Here is a 19,827-nt window from a genome sequence, read left to right on the forward strand (position 1 = left end):
TACCCCGGACATGCGAGTTGCCACATGTCGCCAGACGGGGTATCACTAACCCACAGAAACTTAGACCAAAAAAGGAAGGATACTATGAATCTAAAGGTGACATACACAAATATCGACGGCATGATATCTAGAATCAATTAACTAAATGACTATCTGTGGTAAGTGCCAAACACGCAGTATTTTGGTAGGAGTTTATTGCGTAAGTCTACACACAAGTATGGCAGGAAGTGATCTGTCACAAGCGAATCCTTGGGGCATCATGACGCGCCCGTGCCCTATTTTCTGATACATTGTTGTCAGGCGGGAAAAAGATTAGGCAAAACAATACATACAAACATCTCTAGGTATATACATAAGAATGTACAGAAACAAGAGAACAATTACATATAATGATGAATATGCATGCAAAATGGTAACGTATATTTAACGTATATTTAATACCTTAATACCTTAATGCTATGACGTGTACAATTGGCATAGACGCATACGCGTTTAGCGTACGCCTAATGACGTATATATAATCGGTTATATAATTATGTATAGGGCACTTATATAACGTAATGACTACATAGGCTTGTAGTAACGTGATGCATCCAAGTTCCTGTAGTTGGCAATCGTAGTTCGCAAGGGTGTCCCTGCCAGCCAGCGGTCAGCCAATCAGGAACTTGGAAGACTCCTCACGTTCCCGCCAGCCTCCCTTAAAAGGTCGGCGTTTCGCCGAGATGGGCAGAACAGTATCGACCAGCACACACAACATCTCCTCGTCCATTCTTCTAGCCGTCCCATCGAGCCTCGCCGTCATCATCTGCTACCGCCTCGCTGACGTTAGGCTCCACGTCCAGCTACAACCATAAGCTCCACTAAGTTGTGGCCTTAGTCCGAGCTTCACCTATATTTCTCATGTGACACTTCTAGTGTCGCACCTTGTGGCTAATTACCAAAAGAAAGAGATTAGATATTTTGTGTTGATTTCCATTTGTCCTGCCGTTGTTCCGAACTAAAACTACTACAAAGTGGTGACCCCGGTGAAGGACAACCAGGATTATGGAAAACACACAAGTGAAACTTCCCAGTTTCTCCCGTGACTTGGAGAGCTGGCTAGTTCATACAGAGGCCTATTTAGCCACTCAAGGTAACGTGCCGGACCTCCAAGCCTTCGGCGCGTACATCGCCGCTCTCCCAACGGACGTCATCGCCCTTGTCCGTAACGTCGTCTCCTCTCCTCCGCAAGAAGGCAAGTGTTCCGCCCTCAAGACTGCCTTATGGAAGCTTTACACCAAGCCCGACGACCAGCTCTACCGAGATATCCAGCATAGTGAACTCGGCGACATCACCCCGTCACAATTATACACCCGTATGGCCGCCCTCAACACCCGGGCAAAGGTGTCTTTGCCCAAGGAACTCCTCCGCTCCATTCACCTCTCCAAGATGCCGGACGCCCTCCACTTACACCTGGAAGCTCTAGCCGGCGATAAGGACGACGAACAATACTGCGAAATAGCAGATAGATTGTTCCAACGTCATATCTCGGTACAAGTCCGGTCAGCCAGCAGCTTCCACCCCAGTGACAAACCAGTGCAAAGTGTTCAGTGTAGTGACGACCCAGGTGTTAGTGACAATAGTGCTGTGAGTGAAAACATTCCCAGGTCATATAGTGCCAGTGACCAAAGTGTGCAGCAGCTACGACAGGAAGTGGCCGACATGAAGACTTTGCTCAACCAGTTTTTAGCCGAGAAGGGAAGCCATCAACCACCACGTAGCCCCGCTCCACGACAGGATACTACCTCCTGCTGGTACCATACCCGCTTCGGAGCCAAGGCGCTCAGATGCACGCAACCATGCAGCTGGTCGCAGGGAAACGCCAAACGCGGGGGTCGGTAACCACCCCTACCCCCGCTAACCATACCCACACCCTCCTCTCAGTGCATGATCGCCATTCTGGCCTATCCTTCCTGGTAGACACAGGTTCAGCCGTCAGCATCATACACCCGACGGAAGAACCCAACCACGGTACACGTTGGCCATCTACGACCTGCTTGCAGCCAACGGTACGCCCATCGCAACGTACGGCAGCCACCACAGCGTCCTGGAACTCCAGACGTTCCAGAGGTTCATAGACCATGCCCTGAGAGACTTCGACTTCATCGCCGTTTACATCGACGACGTCCTCATAGCCTCCGATACTCACAACCAGCACCGCCAACACCTCCGCCTCCTCTTCCGCCGCCTCCAAGATTATGGCCTCCGGGTACACCCGTCCAAGTGTCTCCTCGGAGTTTCATCTCTCGACTTCCTCGGACACCGTATCTCAACGGCAGGCCTGTATCCTCTCCCTCAAAAAATCGACACCATAAAAGACTTCCCACAGCCAACATCCATCAGAATGCTCCGACGATTCCTAGGAATCGTCAATTATTACCATAGATTCGTCCCCGACGCAGCTGCAAAACTCGCTCCCTTGAACGACCTGTGAAGTGGTCTTCCGAAGCGACCCAAGCATTCGGAAAAGTCAAGGCGGCAATCGCTGAGGCCGCCCGCTTGTCCTACCCGGTAGCTCACGCCCCACATTCCTTACCACCGATGCCTCCTCCTCAGCAATTGGCGCCGTCCTCCAACAGAAGATCAACGGCCAGCTCCAGCCTATCGCCTTTTTCTCCAAACGTCTGGACCCTCCTCAAATTCGCTACAGCGCCTTTGACAGGGAACTGCTAGTCATAGTCTCGGCCGTCAAGCACTTCCTTTACTTCCTTGAAGGCCGGCCTTTCATCTTTACAGACCACAAGCCACTCGCCCATGCCCTAGACAGGGTCTCCGACCATCACTCCCCAAGAGTCTCCCGGCAGCTGTCATTCCTCTCCCAATTTGATACTCGAATTGAGTATATCAAGGGAGAGGATAACCAAGTGGCCGACGCCTTATCTAGAATCACCTCCAGCATCCTCCCTGACCACAACATAGACTACTCACGCATCGCCGCATCTCAGAATAACGACAGTGAACTCCGCCTCCTACGTATACACGACACCTCATCCTTACAGTTAAGACAGCTTCCTAACAACCCCGTACCATTGTGGTGTGACGTCTCTACAGGCAAACCCCGCCCGTACATCCCCGCCTGCCACCGTAAGGGCGTCTTCTCCTCCTTCCATGACCACAGTCATCCGGGCATCCGCGCGACACAACGCCTCATCACGGATCGAGTCGTCTGGCCAGCCATCAACAAGGATGTCAGACAATGGACCCGGACCTGCCTCCCCTGCCAGACGGCCAAGGTTACGCGCCACGTCCACGCACCACTCCAGCGTTTTCCTACACCCACAGCACGTTTCCAGTCAGTCCATGTGGACATTGTGGGCCCCCTTCCGCCTTCTCGTGGCATGCGTTACCTCCTTACGTGTATCGACAGGTACACCAGGTGGCCAGGAGCGATCCCCCTTCCGGATATATCCGCCGAGACGACCGCCCGTGCTTTCCTCTCCGGTTGGGTATCCAGATTCGGCGCACCTCACACCATTGTCACCGATAGGAGCCCTCAGTTCGAATCTATCTAACCTATGGTCCAGCCTCCTCAGGTTCCTTGGCACCAAACGCTCCACGTCCAGCTACAACCATAAGCTCCACTAAGTTGTGGCCTTAGTCCGAGCTTCACCTATATTTCTCATGTGACACTTCTAGTGTCGCACCTTGTGGCTAATTACCAAAAGAGATTAGATATTTTGTGTTGATTTCCATTTGTCCTGCCGTTGTTCCGAACTAAAACTACTACAGGCTTACTTATACAAAACATTTACAATAAATATATGTTGATATTACATACTCATGTATAATAAAGAACTGTTACATATACAATAAAGGAGATACATATACAATAAATATATACAATAATTAAGTAAGGAAGGGCTTCGAGAAATTAAAATATATATGGATACAAAAGGAAATTAGTGATGAGGAAAAAGAGGAAGACAAAGCTCTCAGAATTGAAGCCAATGGCAGAAATTAAAAAAGAACAGAGACGGAAAAAACGAGTTTTTTTTTAAGAGTGCTGGACTCGAGACTGAAAAAATGGTACATCAAAAACATGGAAACTTAGACCAAAAAAGGAAGGATACTAGGAATCTAAAGGTGACATACACAAATATCGTCGGCATGATCTCTAGAATCAATTAACTAAATGACTATCTAGGAATGGAAAAACCTGACATCATGGGAATTGTGGAGACAAAACTGAAAGGAAATATAAAGTATCAACAAGCATAGTGGGGCAAGGTCTATACAACCACTGGGTGAAAAATAGAACAGACAAGCAGGGAGGTGTCATGATATTGACCAAAAAGGGTCAAAATGTGACAAAGATTTATGAAGGCTAAGGCAATACAGAATTAATTATGATCAAAATTGTAAACAAAGGGAAGGCAGAAAATTTGTAGCAGTGTATGTACTACCAAAAACACAGGCTTGGTCGGATAGCAAACATTCTAAATTACTGGAAGACACAATGAATGTGCTAAATGAGTTGCTATACGAGGATGGAAACATAGTGATTATGGGCGATTTTAATGCAAAGGATATAATCTGGGAACAAATGATAGTAAAAGTGGGAGATGAACTTTGGAGCAACATTCTACTAGATATGACCATCGAATACACCCTAACACAATGGGTTAAGGAAAATACTAAATATAGAAATAATGAGGAACCATCGAAACTAGACTTAATATCAACATCTGAACCAGATATTGTGAACAAAATGGAGTACAAAACACCAATTGGAAAGCGTAACCATATACTATTAGAGTTTGAATTAAAAGAACAGAACAGGAATAATAAGCATAGAGAAGGAAGATTAGTGTACAACAAAACGGATTTTAAAAAACTAAGAAAAAATTTCCAAAACACTAACTGGGATAAATTCTCTAAAGAAGAAACAAAGATGGAAGACAAATGAAATATATTCAAAGAAAAGTACATGGAAGGAATTGACAAATATGTACCAAAAAAGAAACAAAAAGAGATTTATATAAAGTGTTGTTATAACAAAAGGTGCAGTGAGGCTAGAGACAGAAGAGACAAAGCCTGGAAAAATGGAGAAAAACAAAAAAAAACAAAAAAAAAACATCCAAATGGCAAACATATATAAAACTTAGGAACGAATATGTGAATATATGCAGGAAAGAAAGAAGAAATTATGACAAAATATAGACAAATGTAAGGATCAACCTAATCTCTTTTGCAGATATATCAATGAAAAACTAAAGGATAAACATGAAATAGTGAAATTGCATAAAGGAGATAAAGAATATGATACAGAAATGGCAGAAGTCATGATCAGACATTTCAGGTCAGTTTTTACAATTGAGAGCTCACAATTTTGGGAAGATAGAAAACAAGGAAAATCACCCAAAATGAAAGAAAGATAACACAAAAAGAAATAAGAGGTCAAATAGAAAAACCTAGATGTCAGGAAATCGCATGGACCAGACGGAATTGCAAATTGGATACTGAAAGAGTGTATAGACGAACTGACAGACAAACTATACAAGATAATAGACTCCTCACTCAAAGAAGGAAAGGTACCGCAAGATTGGAAAGATGCAAACATAGTACCAATATACAAAGGAGGAAATAGGGAAGATCCTACAAATTTCAGACCGGTATCCCTTACAAGCACAGTAGCAAAAATATGTGAAAAAGTCATCAGAAATAAATGGACCAAACACTTGGAAGAAAATAAAATAATAAACCCTAAACAATTTGGCTTTAGAAGTGGAAGATCGTGTACCACAAACCTAATTTGCTTTTACTCGAGATTAATTGAGATAATACAAGAAAGAGATGGCTGGGTAGATTGCACCTTCTTGGATTTGCAGAAGGCATTTGATAAGGTACCACATAAAAAAATTAATAAACAAAATTGAAATAATAGGAGGAATACAAGGTAAGCTGCTGGAATGGATGAAGGATTTCCTAACTGGAAGAAAAATGAGAGTGGTACTTAGAGACAAAAATTCGAACTGGGAAAATGTGAAAAGTGGCATCCCGCAAGGCTCTGCATTGGCTTCTTTAATGTTTGCCATATATATAAATGATATGGATGTGGGAGTAAATTGTTACATGAACTTCTTAGCTGATGATGCCAAATTACTCAAGAGAGTAAAAACGGAAGAAGATTGTAGATTACTACAAGAAGACCTAGACAAAATATGGGAATGGAGTCACAAATATGAGATGAACTTCAACATCAAGAAATATAGCATAATGGAATTTGGAAAAAGCAAAAATAGAGTATCGGGTCAATACAAAATTGGAAACAAAGAAGTTAAAAAAGTCAATTCAGAAAGAGACCTAGGAGTAATCATCTCAAGCGACTTGACACCTGATAAACACATCAATAAATTATTTGGATATACTTTTTCTTACTAAGATCAATGAAAGTAGCCTTTGACTACATAGATGAGAAGATGGTTAAAAAAATAGTGGTTACACCGATAAGACCTAAACAGGAATATGCCACAACATTGTTGGCACCCAGCACAAAGAAGAACATAGGTAGAAATAATCCAAAGAGTAGCGACAAAAATGGCACCTACACTGTCAAATCTGACATATGAACAAAGATTGGAGAAATTACATCTGTCAACACTGGAACAGAGAAGAGAAAGAGGTGATTTATTGACCAATTACAGAATTATGAAAGGGATGGAAATCCTCGATAGAGATGACTTATTAAAGTGGGACAGAAGAGAAACAAGAGGACATGAAAAAAAACTAAAGAAGAACACTTATAGAAGAGACCTGAAAAAGAATAGCTTCCCACATAGAGTGATTGCTGTCTGGAACAAACTGAACAGAGAAACAGTGAATGCCAAAACTATATACGATCTTAAGAATAAACTGGATGTGGAGAGATACGAAAACAGGTCACTACGAGCATAGCTCTTATCCCGTAAAATACAACTAGGTAAATAAATACAGACAACAGATGTAAGTACTCATTTGTCCTCCACAGCATACTAGAGTGGAATCATTTCTCATTTCATGTAGCTGTTAGTCCAAGTCTTGCCACTTTTTTAGATAATATCACCCACATTCCTAATTTTAATCCCTGATTCCTAACCTATCCATACCTTTATAAAAAACCCTCATGCCCAATCCCTTCAGTAGCAGCCCTTTGCAGGTCCCTAATGGAGATGGGGAGAAAGATACGTGGGGATACATTATATTTCCAAGAACATTGTACAAGTGATTTCTCATGATAAAAGCTGAGTGCAAATAAAGATATAGTTAATAATTGAAAATTACTTTATTCATGTTCATTGTACAATCTACCTGAGCAATGGATTTCTCATATAAAATTATATTATAACAAAATAGAATTGCTAAGTCCAAGAAGAAAACATAAAGACCATTTCCAAAATCATTAAAGAATTAATTATCTACTCTTTTTTTAAGACAGTTGCAATGCATTCAAGAAGAATGATAAAATACATGAACTGAAGCTCCCAATTTATCATACCAGACAAAATTATTGGAGAAATTATCTAATTGAAAAGAAATTATGTACATAGAGGTCCAATCTGTCTTCTTTGATCAGTGTGTTAAATTAGTTTGTTTTTCTACTGGACTATTTCCTCTTTTAGTAGTGGTCGTAGGCTTTCGTCCTAATTGCAGAAAGTAGTTGGTACGCAATGTCAGTTCAGTATCTGCACTGGAGGTGTTCACACCAAGCTCATTCATAAACCTGTTGGGTATGGAAGGGTAGCAGGGTGTATAACAATTTTTTTATTACAATTTATATATATATATATATATATATATATATATATATATATATATATATATATATATATATATATATATATATATAAATATATATATATATGTATATATATATAATATATATATATATATATATATATATATATATATATATACATATATATATATATATATATATATATAATATATATATACATATACTCATTGATATTGTAGTGTTCAAGTCACTAAAGGAGATAGATTGCATTGATAGAACAGATCTCCTTATTAAAGATGAGAAGGCTTTAAGAGGTCATGGAAGTAAATTAAGAGAGACCACCTGTTGAAACGATGTAAAGAAATAGTTTTCCATATAGATGTATAAATATGTGAAATAGCTTAGTTGACATAGCCCAAGCTCAAACAATACATGAGTTCAAATATAATTATAACTGGAAATCAAAGATACAGGTTAAATTGGAACTGTACATGAATTTGAGTATGTTAGAAAATTAGAGAATGGAAGATGGGACCCAACAAGCATTACTCCTTTCCTTTATACTACAATTAGGTAAATGAGGGGATGGAGAGGGGAGTTCACCAATTAACTGAAGTAGCCTTGCTGTGGATTTACTGTGTCTTGCTCCACTACATTTGACCCAGGGCAGTTGGTAGATGCAGAGATGACTTATCATGCATGAGGAAATGAGATGGGAGGGGTAGAAAGGGTGGTGGAGGGGAGTGAAATGGACAGGAATATGTACATGCCTCTGACTTCTACCTCCCTTACAAGTGGAAAAAAACTCTTGGTATATAGATATATAGTGAGCATGCGTACATGTGATTATCATAACTTTCCAAGCCAAGTAGTACATTATCACAAGAACACATTTTTTAAAGTCTACATGAACTAGCAGTTACAGTGCTAATGTTTGTTACCCTGGTAGATTAAATCTCACCAACTAAAAACTCTACAGCAACTGACAACTGTCCTCTGGGTCATACATCTCTCGAGCAAGAAATGTTGGCCTGTTATTTGCTGTACTAGTATCAGGGCTACGACAAGGGGAGGGGCAGGGGGGGCCAATGCCCCGGGGCAACACTTTTTTTTTTTTTTTGTGAAATTGTGAAAAGAATGTAAAGCAAATTCCCCCTAATGTACTTTTAATGCATGATTTATATATCATGAGTTGTGTGTATGAATGATGTGTGTATAAATGTTGTTTTGTGGATGAATGTTACATGTGAATCATGCTAGTGACCATCAGATGTGGAAGGTGGTGGTAGTGGTGGTGTGTTGGGGGGGTGGCGGAACTTTTCGACTTGCCCTGAGGTGGCAGCACTTACCCATGTCAGGGCCCTGACTAGTATGGGACTATTTCTATGTCTTTGACTTACAGTAGTAACAGGAAGGGGGTAGTTACCAGCTGTCAATTTTTTGTGAGAAAAGGTGAAGGAAATACTGACTAGTCAGAGCTAATATAGAGAGATCATGGGCCCAGTTCAGAGACCGAGTGTCAGCCCTTCAGGGCTACACCTTCAATTAGAAACAAGGTTGTTGGTGAGTTCTGAAGATGGATGGCAGGAAGGTGATTCTCTGCTGTACATGTTACAGGACCACCACATACAGGTACCTATTGTTGGTACCAGGTACTAATGTTTCACATGGTACAAAGTAGCATACAGTTATTCCTAAATACACTAACTTAGGTTATTATACTAATAAATTTATGCCTTAAATCTATGGATTTTGAGTGAAATAAGTTAAAAAAAAAATAAATAGAAAGCTTATGTCTGCCATAAATTTCATATGTTCAATTGATTTCGATATACTAATTCCCTTACTTCGTCTCAAAAGTGTTGAGTATATCATAAGCTGCTTCCTGTCCATGCTGAGTTTGGAAATTCTGGAAGGATGACCAGGAACTAATATATCCCACGAAATCAGCTACTGTGGCTTGGTGCTCTGCATACAAAGTCTCATTTCTGTCACAAAGTAAGAGGTAGGGGGGTTAATATTCATACTAACACCATGTTCTGAGTTTATGAATAGAGTAAAAGAAAATATGAAAGATGAGCTAATTACGATAGGATTACTTTTTTGTTCATCTTCATTTTATATGTTAAATAATCAGTCAATGCATTGCCCCTGGCCTCTCTTGCAGAAAACCTGCAGCCTTCTGGTAACCAGCATTAACTTCCCTCTGGGTAGAACCATAAATCATTGAGGGAAGATATATTGTATTGTCATCTCAGGACTGGTAGTGTGGGGCATTGTTGTATGAGGTGTTCTGTGTCCTCTATATGATGGTTCCATCTGGGGCAGTTTGAATCTATGGCCAGGCTTGTTCAGAGTTAGTACAGTTTTAAAACTGGATGATGCCATGAGTGCAGGTGTGCTGATGTGGTTCTCATGAGGTCTTGTCTTGTAGTTTTGGTATTAACACCATGGCCTGTCTGAGGACACACCACCAGCACTGGTTGAAGTAATATGTACAGAAAACAAGCTCCGAAGCACTAAGCAACGCTTTGCCGACTGACTAATTTGGAACCAACCCTACCTAGTTGTTTACAAAAACAAGAAGGGAGAAGTATACTACAAGTGACCAATAATGTAACCATCTTTGTGTCTTTATTTTCTATCTATTATTTCTTTTTCATGGTCAGTTACTCAAAAAAATGGAAGGAAAAAATGGAAACCCAGGGGACAAAGAACCAACAAAAAGATGCATGGACGTAAGTAGGGTTGAATTGCCTTTGGGAGTGATCCCAAAAAGGACATGCCTGAAAGAAACACTGAAAATGTACCAAAGGATTGAAAAAAATTATTTTCCGGTTTTGACAGAGAGAGTGGAATTATGTATAGAGGAAAAGAAATGGAAAGAGAATCTAGGTTTAAAAATATAATGAGAAATAGGGAAATCAATGACTGGTTAAATTAAATAATCAAACTCAAAAGTGAATATAGAATTATGTACAAAGAGGTAGCCCTATTAAGGAGGGCCAATGAAGAAAATAACAGGGAAATAGATGAGTTAAAAAAGGAACTAAATAGAATAAGGGGAGAGAATGAAAGATTGAAAAATGAAGATAAGAATAGGAATGAGTCATTAAAGAAAGAGATGAAGGATCAAATGCAGGCAGTGACCGAGAAAGTGGAAGAGAAGATCAAAGAAAATTACTTCCAAGAAATAAAGAAACAGTGGAAATTAGAACAGGAAAGTAAATATTTATCTTTTAAAGAAATAGTGGAGCAACAGGTCAAGGAAAATGCTAAGGAAATGGTAATCCAAGTAATTAAAGAGAAAGGTAATTTAGTTAGGGACACTGGATAAAAAAAAAAAAATGCATTGTAATCTATGGTATTAAAGAATAATGATGTTCCTAGATATCAAAGAGAGAAAGAGAAAGAGATCGCTAAAGAAATTCTGAAAGAGATTCAAGCGGAAGGACAAGGTATAAATAAAGAAATTGTGGGGACATATAGAGTAGGAAGATACTCAAAAGAAAAACAATATAGGACACTAAAAGTAAAACTTAGGTCACAAATGATTGCAGAGGAAGCACTATCTAGAACAAAACTAGCAAATAATGAACATTACAAAAATGGATGGATAAAAAAGAAATGAGTGATGAAAGAAAAGAGAAAGAAAAGGAACTTAGAAATGAAGCAAATGAAAAAAATTAAAAGAGAATTGTGACTGAAAATAATTTTTTGGAGAGTGGTGGACCTGAGACTGAGAAAATGGTATATCAAGAAAAAGAAAACAAAGCAGACAGAAAAAGATAAGAAAGGAAAAATATTAAAGTTAGCCTATACCAGCATAGATGGAATGATTTCAGGACCGAATAAATTAAATGACTATCTGGCATTAGAAAAACCAGACATAATGGGAATAGTAGGAACTAAATTAAAAAGTACTCTACCACCAAATACTGTGGGACAAGGTCTATACAACTGTTGGATGAAGAATAGAAAGGAAAAACAGGGTGGGGGAAATTTATCTTTGACTAGGACAAAGATAAATTTGTAGTAGTATATGTGCCCCCCAAAACACAGTCCTGGACAGAAAGTGATCATTCCAAAATGCTGGAAGATACAAAATATAAACTAACTACTATACTGAAAGAAAGAGGAAATATAGTCATTATGGGTGATTTTAATTCAAAAATATGTTGGGAAGAAATGACAATGAAGGGTGGAGAAGACCTCTGGGGCAACATACTACTCAATATGACCACTGAATACACAATGACTCAGTGGATAAAAGAAAATACCAGATACAGAGACAATGAGGAACCATCGAGAGTGGATTTAATACCTATGTCAGAATCTGAAATTGTGGACAGAATTTATTACAAAACTTCAACACGAAAGAGTGACCATGTACTAATTTAATTCAAACTAAAAGAGCAAATGGACTTAAGAAGAAATGAGAAACATAGGAAAGGAAGACTAATGTACAACAAAACAAATTTTGAGAAACTCAAAAAATTCTTCTATAATACAAACTGGGAAAAATTCTTAAATGAAGAAGCAAGGATGGAAGAGAAATGGAATATACTAAAAGAAAATTATAATAAGGGAGTGAACAAATATGTACCACAACAAAAGCAAGAAAGAGTATACATAAAAAGCTGGTACAACAAAAGCTTGGAAAAGATGGGAAAAAACAAAAAAATGAGTCAATGGCAAACATACATCAAACTAAGAAATGATTATGTAAAAATATGCAGAGATGAAAAGAGAAACTATGAAAGAGACATAATAGAAAAATGCAAGGAACCCTAAATTATTTTACAGGTATGTAAATGGTAAACTAAAAAATAGATAAATAAAAAGATAAATTAAAAAGTTGTGCCAGGGAAATTATGAATATACAGAAGAACTAGAAATGGCTGAAATTATGAGCAATCATTTCAAATTGGTATTCACAATTGAAAACTCACCTAACTGTGAGGGAATAGAGAGCCCCCCCCCCCCCATGAAGGAAATAACTGTAACACAGAAGGAAATCAGAGACCATATAAAATACATTGATGTCAGAAAATCACATGGTCCAGATGGAATTGCGAATTGGATATTGAAAGAATGCATATAGGAGTTGACGGAGAAAATAGACAATATAGTTAAATACTCACTCAAAGAAGGAAAGGTACCACAGGACTGGAAAAATGCAAATATTGTACCAATATATAAAGGAGGAAACAAGGAAGATCCAACCAACAACAAATTGGTCTCCCTAACAAGCACAGTAGCAAAAATATGTGAAAAAGTTATCAAAAGTAGATGGGTTAAACATGAAGAAGAAAAGACTATACTGAATCCAAATAAATTTGGATTTAAACAAGGAAGATCATGTATATACCTAGTTGTATTTTACAGGAAGGGGAGCTATGCTCGTGGTGTCCCATCTTCATATCTCGTTTTATCTAGACTGTTTTTAAATTTGTGTATCGTTTTTGTACACACCACATTCTCATCTAACTTGTTCCAAACGTCTATTGGGAAAGCTGTTCATTTTTAGGTCTCTTCTATAACCGTCTTTCTTGATTTTCTTTCCGTGTCCTTTTTTATCTCTACTATCCCATTTTATTAGATCCTCTCTATCAATAGTTTCTATGCCTTTCATGATTCTATGGATAGTTATCAAGTCTCCTCTCTGTCTTCTTTGCTCTAATGTCTGTAGCTCAAATTTTGCTAGTCTCTCTTCATATGATAGTTCTGAGAGTGTTGGTGCCAATTTCGTAATTACTCTTTGTATTCTTTCAAGTTTTCTTATCCATTTTTTTGTACTTGGTGACCACGTCGTCGCTGCATACTCCAATCTTGGTCTTATTAAAGTGACTAGTATTTTCCTCACCATTTCTTTGTCCAGGTATGTAAATGCCACTTTGATTGTTCTTATTAAATTATAAGTTTCTCCAAAAATTTTGTTTATATGTTTCTCAGGGGACATATTATTCATAATAATGACTCCCAGGTCCTTCTCATTTTCTACTTTTTTAATTTCTTCCTCTCCCAATTTATATGATCCCACTATTCTTTTTTTGCTTCTTCCAAATTCCATTATACTATACTTCTTAATATTGAATTTCATCTCCCACTTCCTACTCCATTCCCATACTTTACTGAGATCACTCTGTAGGAACTCACTATCTTCTATATTGTTCACTTTTTTCAACAGTTTTGCATCGTCCATAAAGAAGCTCATATAACTTTAAATTCCTTTATCCATATCATTAATATATATAGCAAACATTATTGGTGCCAGAACTGTTCCTTGTGGAATTCCACTAATCACTTCATCCCAATTAGAATGTTTGTCTCTTATCACCATTCTCATTTTTTTTTCATGTAATAAGTCTTTCATCCACTTCAGCAGTTTGTCCTGTATTCCTCCTGCAGTTTCTAATTTCTTTGGCAATTTCTTATGTGGCACCTTATCAAAAGCTTTTTTCAGGTCTAGAAATGCACAATCAGCCCATCCATCTCTTTCTTGTATTACATCTATTAGCCTTGAATAGAAACACATTAAGTTTGTAACGCATGATCATCCTTGTCTAAATCCAAATTGCCTTGGATTTAGTATGTTTTTTTCAATTGCTTTACTCATCTAATTTTGATCATTCATTCACAAATTTTAGCTATCATACTTGTAAGAGAGACCGATCTATAGTTAGTAGGGTCTTCCTTGTTTCCCCTTTATATATTGGTACTATATTTGATCTTTTCCAATTTTCTGGAACTTTTCCTTCTTTGAACGAACTGCTTATTAGACTATGTATTTTGTTTGTTAGCTCATTCCTGCATTTTCTCAAAATCCAGTTTGCCCTTTCATCTGGTCCATGCGATTATCTGACATTGAGATTACTCAAGTGATTCATTATTTCATTCCTTGTTACTTCTATCTCTTTCATAGGGGGGACTTTCTCCTCCCACTCGATATCTCTAGGTTGTATGTTCTCCCTCGTAAAGACTGATTTAAAATGCTTGTTCATAATTTCGGCCATTTCTATTTCCTCTGTGTATTCAACTCCTCCTTGTTGTAGTTTCTCTAATTCTTGTTTGTTTTTCAGTTTGTTGTTTACAAATCTGTAAAATAATTTTGGTTGATCTTTACATTTTTCTATGATATCTTTTTCGTATTTTTTTCTTTTCTGCTCTACACACTTGTACATACTCATTTCTATAACTAGTACAGTATATATTTTCCATTTTTCAGGTCTTTTGTCTTTTTTCTATTTCATCCAAGCTTTATCCCTTTTGTCTTTTAACTCCCTTCATCTTATGTTGTACCAACACTTTACATATCCTTTTTCTTGTTTTTGTCTTGGAACATACTTTTCCATTCCTTTATAGATTTTTGTCAAAATATTCCATTTCTCTTCTACTGTTGTTTCCTCCTTGTGTATCCTTTCCCAGTCTGCTTTTTGAAAGAATTCTTTTATTTTATTAAAAAAAAAAAAAAATTCCATACATCAATCTGCCCTTTCTATATTGTTAATTTTTTCTGTGTATTTTTCCCCATTTAGTTCTTGCTCAACCAATATGTGGTCACTTTTACTTATTGGTGTCTTACATTCAATCTTGTCCACTATTTCGGGTTCTGATGTAATTATTAGGTCCAGTCTCAATGGTTCTTCCTCATTTCAATACCTAGTATTCTCGTGTATCCATTGCGTCATTGTATGTTCTATAATTATATCAAGTAGTACATTTCCCCATAGGTCATCTCCACCCTTCACTGTCATCTCTTCCCAGCAGACTTCTTTGCAATTAAAGTCACCCATTATAACTATTCTTCCTCCATTTTCCATTATCTTATTTAGTGTTATCCTTGTGTCTTCTAACATATTTTTGTGTTCTTTCTCTTCCCACGAAGCCGTTTTAGGAAGCACATAATTTACTACAAACTTCCTGCTCTTCCCTTCCCTGTCTTCCACTTCCATCATAATCATTTCTACTCTATTCTTTCTAAATGTGACATTCCTCACATTTATATCCTTCTTAGTCAGAAACATAACTGCACCCCCTTGTTTTACCTCTCTGTTTCTAATCCAATAATTATATGCACCATGTCCTACACTGTTGGGTGGTAGTGGACCTTTCAATTTTGTCTCCATAATTCCCATTAAGTCCAGTTCTTTTTCCTTCAGGTAATCATTCAGTTCCTTCAAGCCTGTTATCAATCCATCTATGTTTGTGTAAGACACTTTTAAATTTCTGCTACTTCCATAGTGTTTTCTGTTTCCTTTCCATTTTTCTCTCCTGTGAACTATTTCCTCACTTTCATATCCACTACTCTCCAATAGAATCTCTCTTTTTCTGACTCTGTTCTTTTCTCGTTTTGTTTTTTTTCCCTTAGCTTCCATTCTTTTTTGTTTTCTCATCCTCTCTTTCCTCTTTATTCATTTCTCTTTTTATCCATACCTGTTTATATTGATCCCTGTCTGCTAGTTTCCCTGTTTTTTCTAAGATATTCTCTGCTGTCATTTGTGACCTGAATTTGATCTTAATTGGTCTGGTCTTATCTGTATTGTATTTCCTTATTCTATATATTTCTTCAATTTCTTTCCCTGTTTCTTGTCCATCCTCTTGAGCTACTTCTAATATCTTGTTTACCTTTTCCTTCTCCTCTTTTACTGATGTTGCGACGCCAGATAAATCCCAATTATTCAATTCAATTCTCCTCTTTTACTCTTGTGGTCCTATTTGGATTATGCTTTTCTTCCATCCCTAATATAATTATACATTTCCTTTTGTCCGCTAAGTCTCTTACTATATTCTCCTTTTCTCTCATCACTTTAATAACTGTATCCATAGTTTGTTCTTTCATCTGTTGTGTCACTATACCTCTAAATACAATTTTGTTGTTCTTTTGAACTTTTCTCCAACCCTGTACTTCTTTTGCTATGGACTCTTTATTCTCTTTATTATTATTCTTTAATTCCTCATTCCCATTTTTTATTTTTTATTTCTTTTAACTGTCTTTTTAATTCTTCTATTTCTATATTTAGGTTTTGATTCTCTTTCTTTAGTTCTTCCAGTTTACTCTTCGGGTAACTAGTGTTAATTGGTTAAACCTAACCTCCCATGCTTCGTTCCTTTTTTTTTTTTTTTTTAGATTTACTAGTCGGGGGAGGTTGTCACCTCCTCCCTTATTAAATCCATAAAAACAGTTGTCTTCTCTTTCCATTGAGATGCTAATATCTATATTTCTACTTTTGACACCTCTGCTTCCTTGTTCTTCCTTGTCTGTGTGTTCTGCACCCCTTTTGTTTACACCCCTTCTAACATCTGGGGCCCGTTCGTCCCTTCCTCATTTCCTTCCATTTTCCTCAGTAATCCCTCTATACTTTTTCTTCACCTTCCCACTACACCGCGAGCTTTCCCCTTCCCTATTAATACAACAAAGGTACTCCCTTGTTGTTGAGATCGATTAAACTTGAAGTTTTCCTGGAGTTCTAAACTTCACTGTCACTTCGACCAACGTGTGTGTCACAAACTTCATGTATTTCTATTCAAGACTAATAGATATAATACAAGAAAGAGATGGATGGACTGATTGTACATTTCTAGACCTAAAAAAAGCTTTTGATAAGGTGCCACATAAGAAATTGCCAAAGAAATTAGAAACTGCAGGAGAAATACAGGGCAAACTACTGGAGTGGATGGAAGACTTCTTGCATGAAAGAAAAATGAGAGTGGTGATAAGAGACAAACATTCTAATTGGGATGAAGTGATTAGTGGAGTTCCACAAGGAACAGTGTTGGCTCCAATAATGTTTGCTATATATTAATGATATGAATGAAGGAATTGAAATTTATATGAGCTTCTTCGCAGACGATGCAAAATTGTTGAAAAAAGTGAACACCGAAGAAGATTGTGAGGCGCAGCAGAGTGATCTCAATAAAGTATGGGAATGGAGTTGGAAGTGGGAGATGGAATTCAATATTAAAAAGTGTAGTATAATGGAATTTGGAAGAAGCAAAAAAGAATAGTGGGATCATATAAATTGGGAGAGGAAGAAATTAAAAAAGGGGAAAAAGAGAAGGACCTTGGAGTCATTATTATGAATAATATGTCCCCTGAGAAACATATAAAAAAAAAATTTGGAGAAACTTATAATCTATTAAGAACAATCAAAGTGGCATTTACATACCCAGATGAAGAAATGATGAGGAAAATACTAGTCACTTTAATAAGACCAAAATTGGAGTATGCAGCGATGACATGGTCACCAAGTACAAAAAATATATAACAAAACTTGAAAGATTACAAAGAGCAATTACGAAATTGGCACCAACACTCTCAGAACTATCATATGAAGAGGGGCTGGCAAAACTTGAGCTACAGACATTGGAGCAAAGAAGAGAGAGAGGAGACTTGATAACTATCTATAGAATCAAGAAAGGCATGGAAATTATTGATAGAGGGGATTTAATAAAATGGGATGGTAGAGATACAAGAGGACATGGAAAGAAAATAAAGAAAGACAATTATAGAAGAGACTGTGGTAAGTGCCAAACACACTGTACTTTCTGGTAGGAGTTTATTGCGTAGGTCTACACACAAGTATGGCCGGAAACAATCTATCACCAGCAAATGCTGGGGGCCAAGCCTTGGCATCATGATGTGCTTGTGCCCTACTTCCTGATACATTGTTGCCAGGCGGGAAAAAGATTAGTCAAAACAATACATACAAACATCTCTAGGTATATACATAAGAATATACAGAAACAAGAGAACAATTACATATAATGAGGAATATGCATGCAAAATGGTTAAGGGTAACATTATACTAATTACCTTAATGCTATGGGACGTAAAATTGGCATAGACGCATACGCCTGTAGCGTACACCTAATGACGTATATATAATCGGTTATATAATTGTGTATAGAGCATTTATATAATATAATGACTAATAACCTTACTCATACAATACATGTTGATATTAAGTACTCATGTATAACAAAGAAGTGTTACATATACAATAAAGGAGATACATATACAATAAATATTTACAATAATTAAGTAAGGAAGGACTTCCCACAAGACCTTAAATAAAAAGAAAAAAAAAGTTTTCCCCACAGGATAATAGACGTTTGGAACAGGCTAGATAAGAATGTGGTGTGTGCAAAAACGATACAGGAATTTAAAAAGATTCTAGATAAAATGAGATATGGAGATGGGACACCACAAGCATAGCTCCCCTTCCCGTAAAATACAACTAGGTAAATACAACAAACCTGATCTGCTTCTATCCGAGATTAATAGAAATAATACAAGAAAGGATGGATGGGCAAACTGTGCCTTGCTAGACCTACAAAAAGCATTTGATAAAGTACCACACAAGAAACTAATAAGAAAAATAGAATCAATAGGTGGCATCAAAGGAAAATTATTGGAATGGATGGAAGACTTCCTGACTGGGAGAAAAATGAGGGTAGTAATTAGAGACAAATACTCGAATTGGGAAGAAATGATAAGTGGTGTCCCGCAAGGTTCGGTACTGGCTCCAATCATGTTTGCCATATATATAAATGACATGGATGAAGGAGTAGAGTGTTATATGAATTTCTTCGCAGATGATGCAAAAATACTAAAGAAAGTAAGAACAGAGGAGGATTGTGAATCATTACAGTTAGACCTGGACAAAATCTGGAAATGGACTCAAAAGTGGGAAGTGAACTTCAATATCAAGAAGTGTAGTATAATGACATTTGGAAAAAGTAAAAATAGAATATCAAAAAATGATCAAATTAGTGAAGAAGTAAAAAAAGTGAACTCGGAAAGAGACCTTGGAGTAATAATCAGCAAAGACATGACACTGGACAAACATATCAATAAAATAGTCGGAGAAACCTTCAACCTATTAAGGTCAATGAAAGTGGCATTTGACTACTTGGATGAGGAAATTATTTAAAAATATTAGTTACACTAATAAGACCAAAACTGGAGTATGCAGCAACACTATGGGCACCCAGTACTAAAAAGAATATAAAGAAATTAGAAAGAATACAAAGAGCAATGACAAAGCTGGCACCAACTCTCTCCAAATTAA

The 19,827-nt window shown here is 37.5% G+C and overlaps 1 protein-coding gene across 2 annotated transcripts in view; it reads right to left on the minus strand.

The window, feature by feature from the left end:
• Positions 1 to 3,534: 3,534 nt before the first annotated feature.
• The window catches only part of LOC143025492 (putative methyltransferase DDB_G0268948), a 126,032-nt gene continuing 109,739 nt past the window's right edge, over positions 3,535 to 19,827 (minus strand). The window contains exons 7-8 of one of the 2 annotated variants that reach the window (XM_076185234.1): positions 9,601 to 9,741; positions 3,535 to 3,690 (exon numbers count right to left, since the gene is read on the minus strand). In XM_076185234.1, coding sequence (XP_076041349.1) covers positions 3,672 to 3,690; positions 9,601 to 9,741 — 160 coding nt within the window. In that variant the 3' untranslated portion in view covers positions 3,535 to 3,671. Of the gene's footprint in view, positions 3,691 to 5,274; positions 7,739 to 9,600; positions 9,742 to 19,827 lie in introns of those variants that run through there. The other variant, XM_076185233.1, reaches the window with a different exon arrangement.

This window comes from Oratosquilla oratoria, chromosome 5 (genome assembly GCF_046742065.1).
Source record: "Oratosquilla oratoria isolate Oo_2021 chromosome 5, ASM4674206v1, whole genome shotgun sequence".
NCBI lineage: Eukaryota > Metazoa > Arthropoda > Malacostraca > Stomatopoda > Squillidae > Oratosquilla > Oratosquilla oratoria.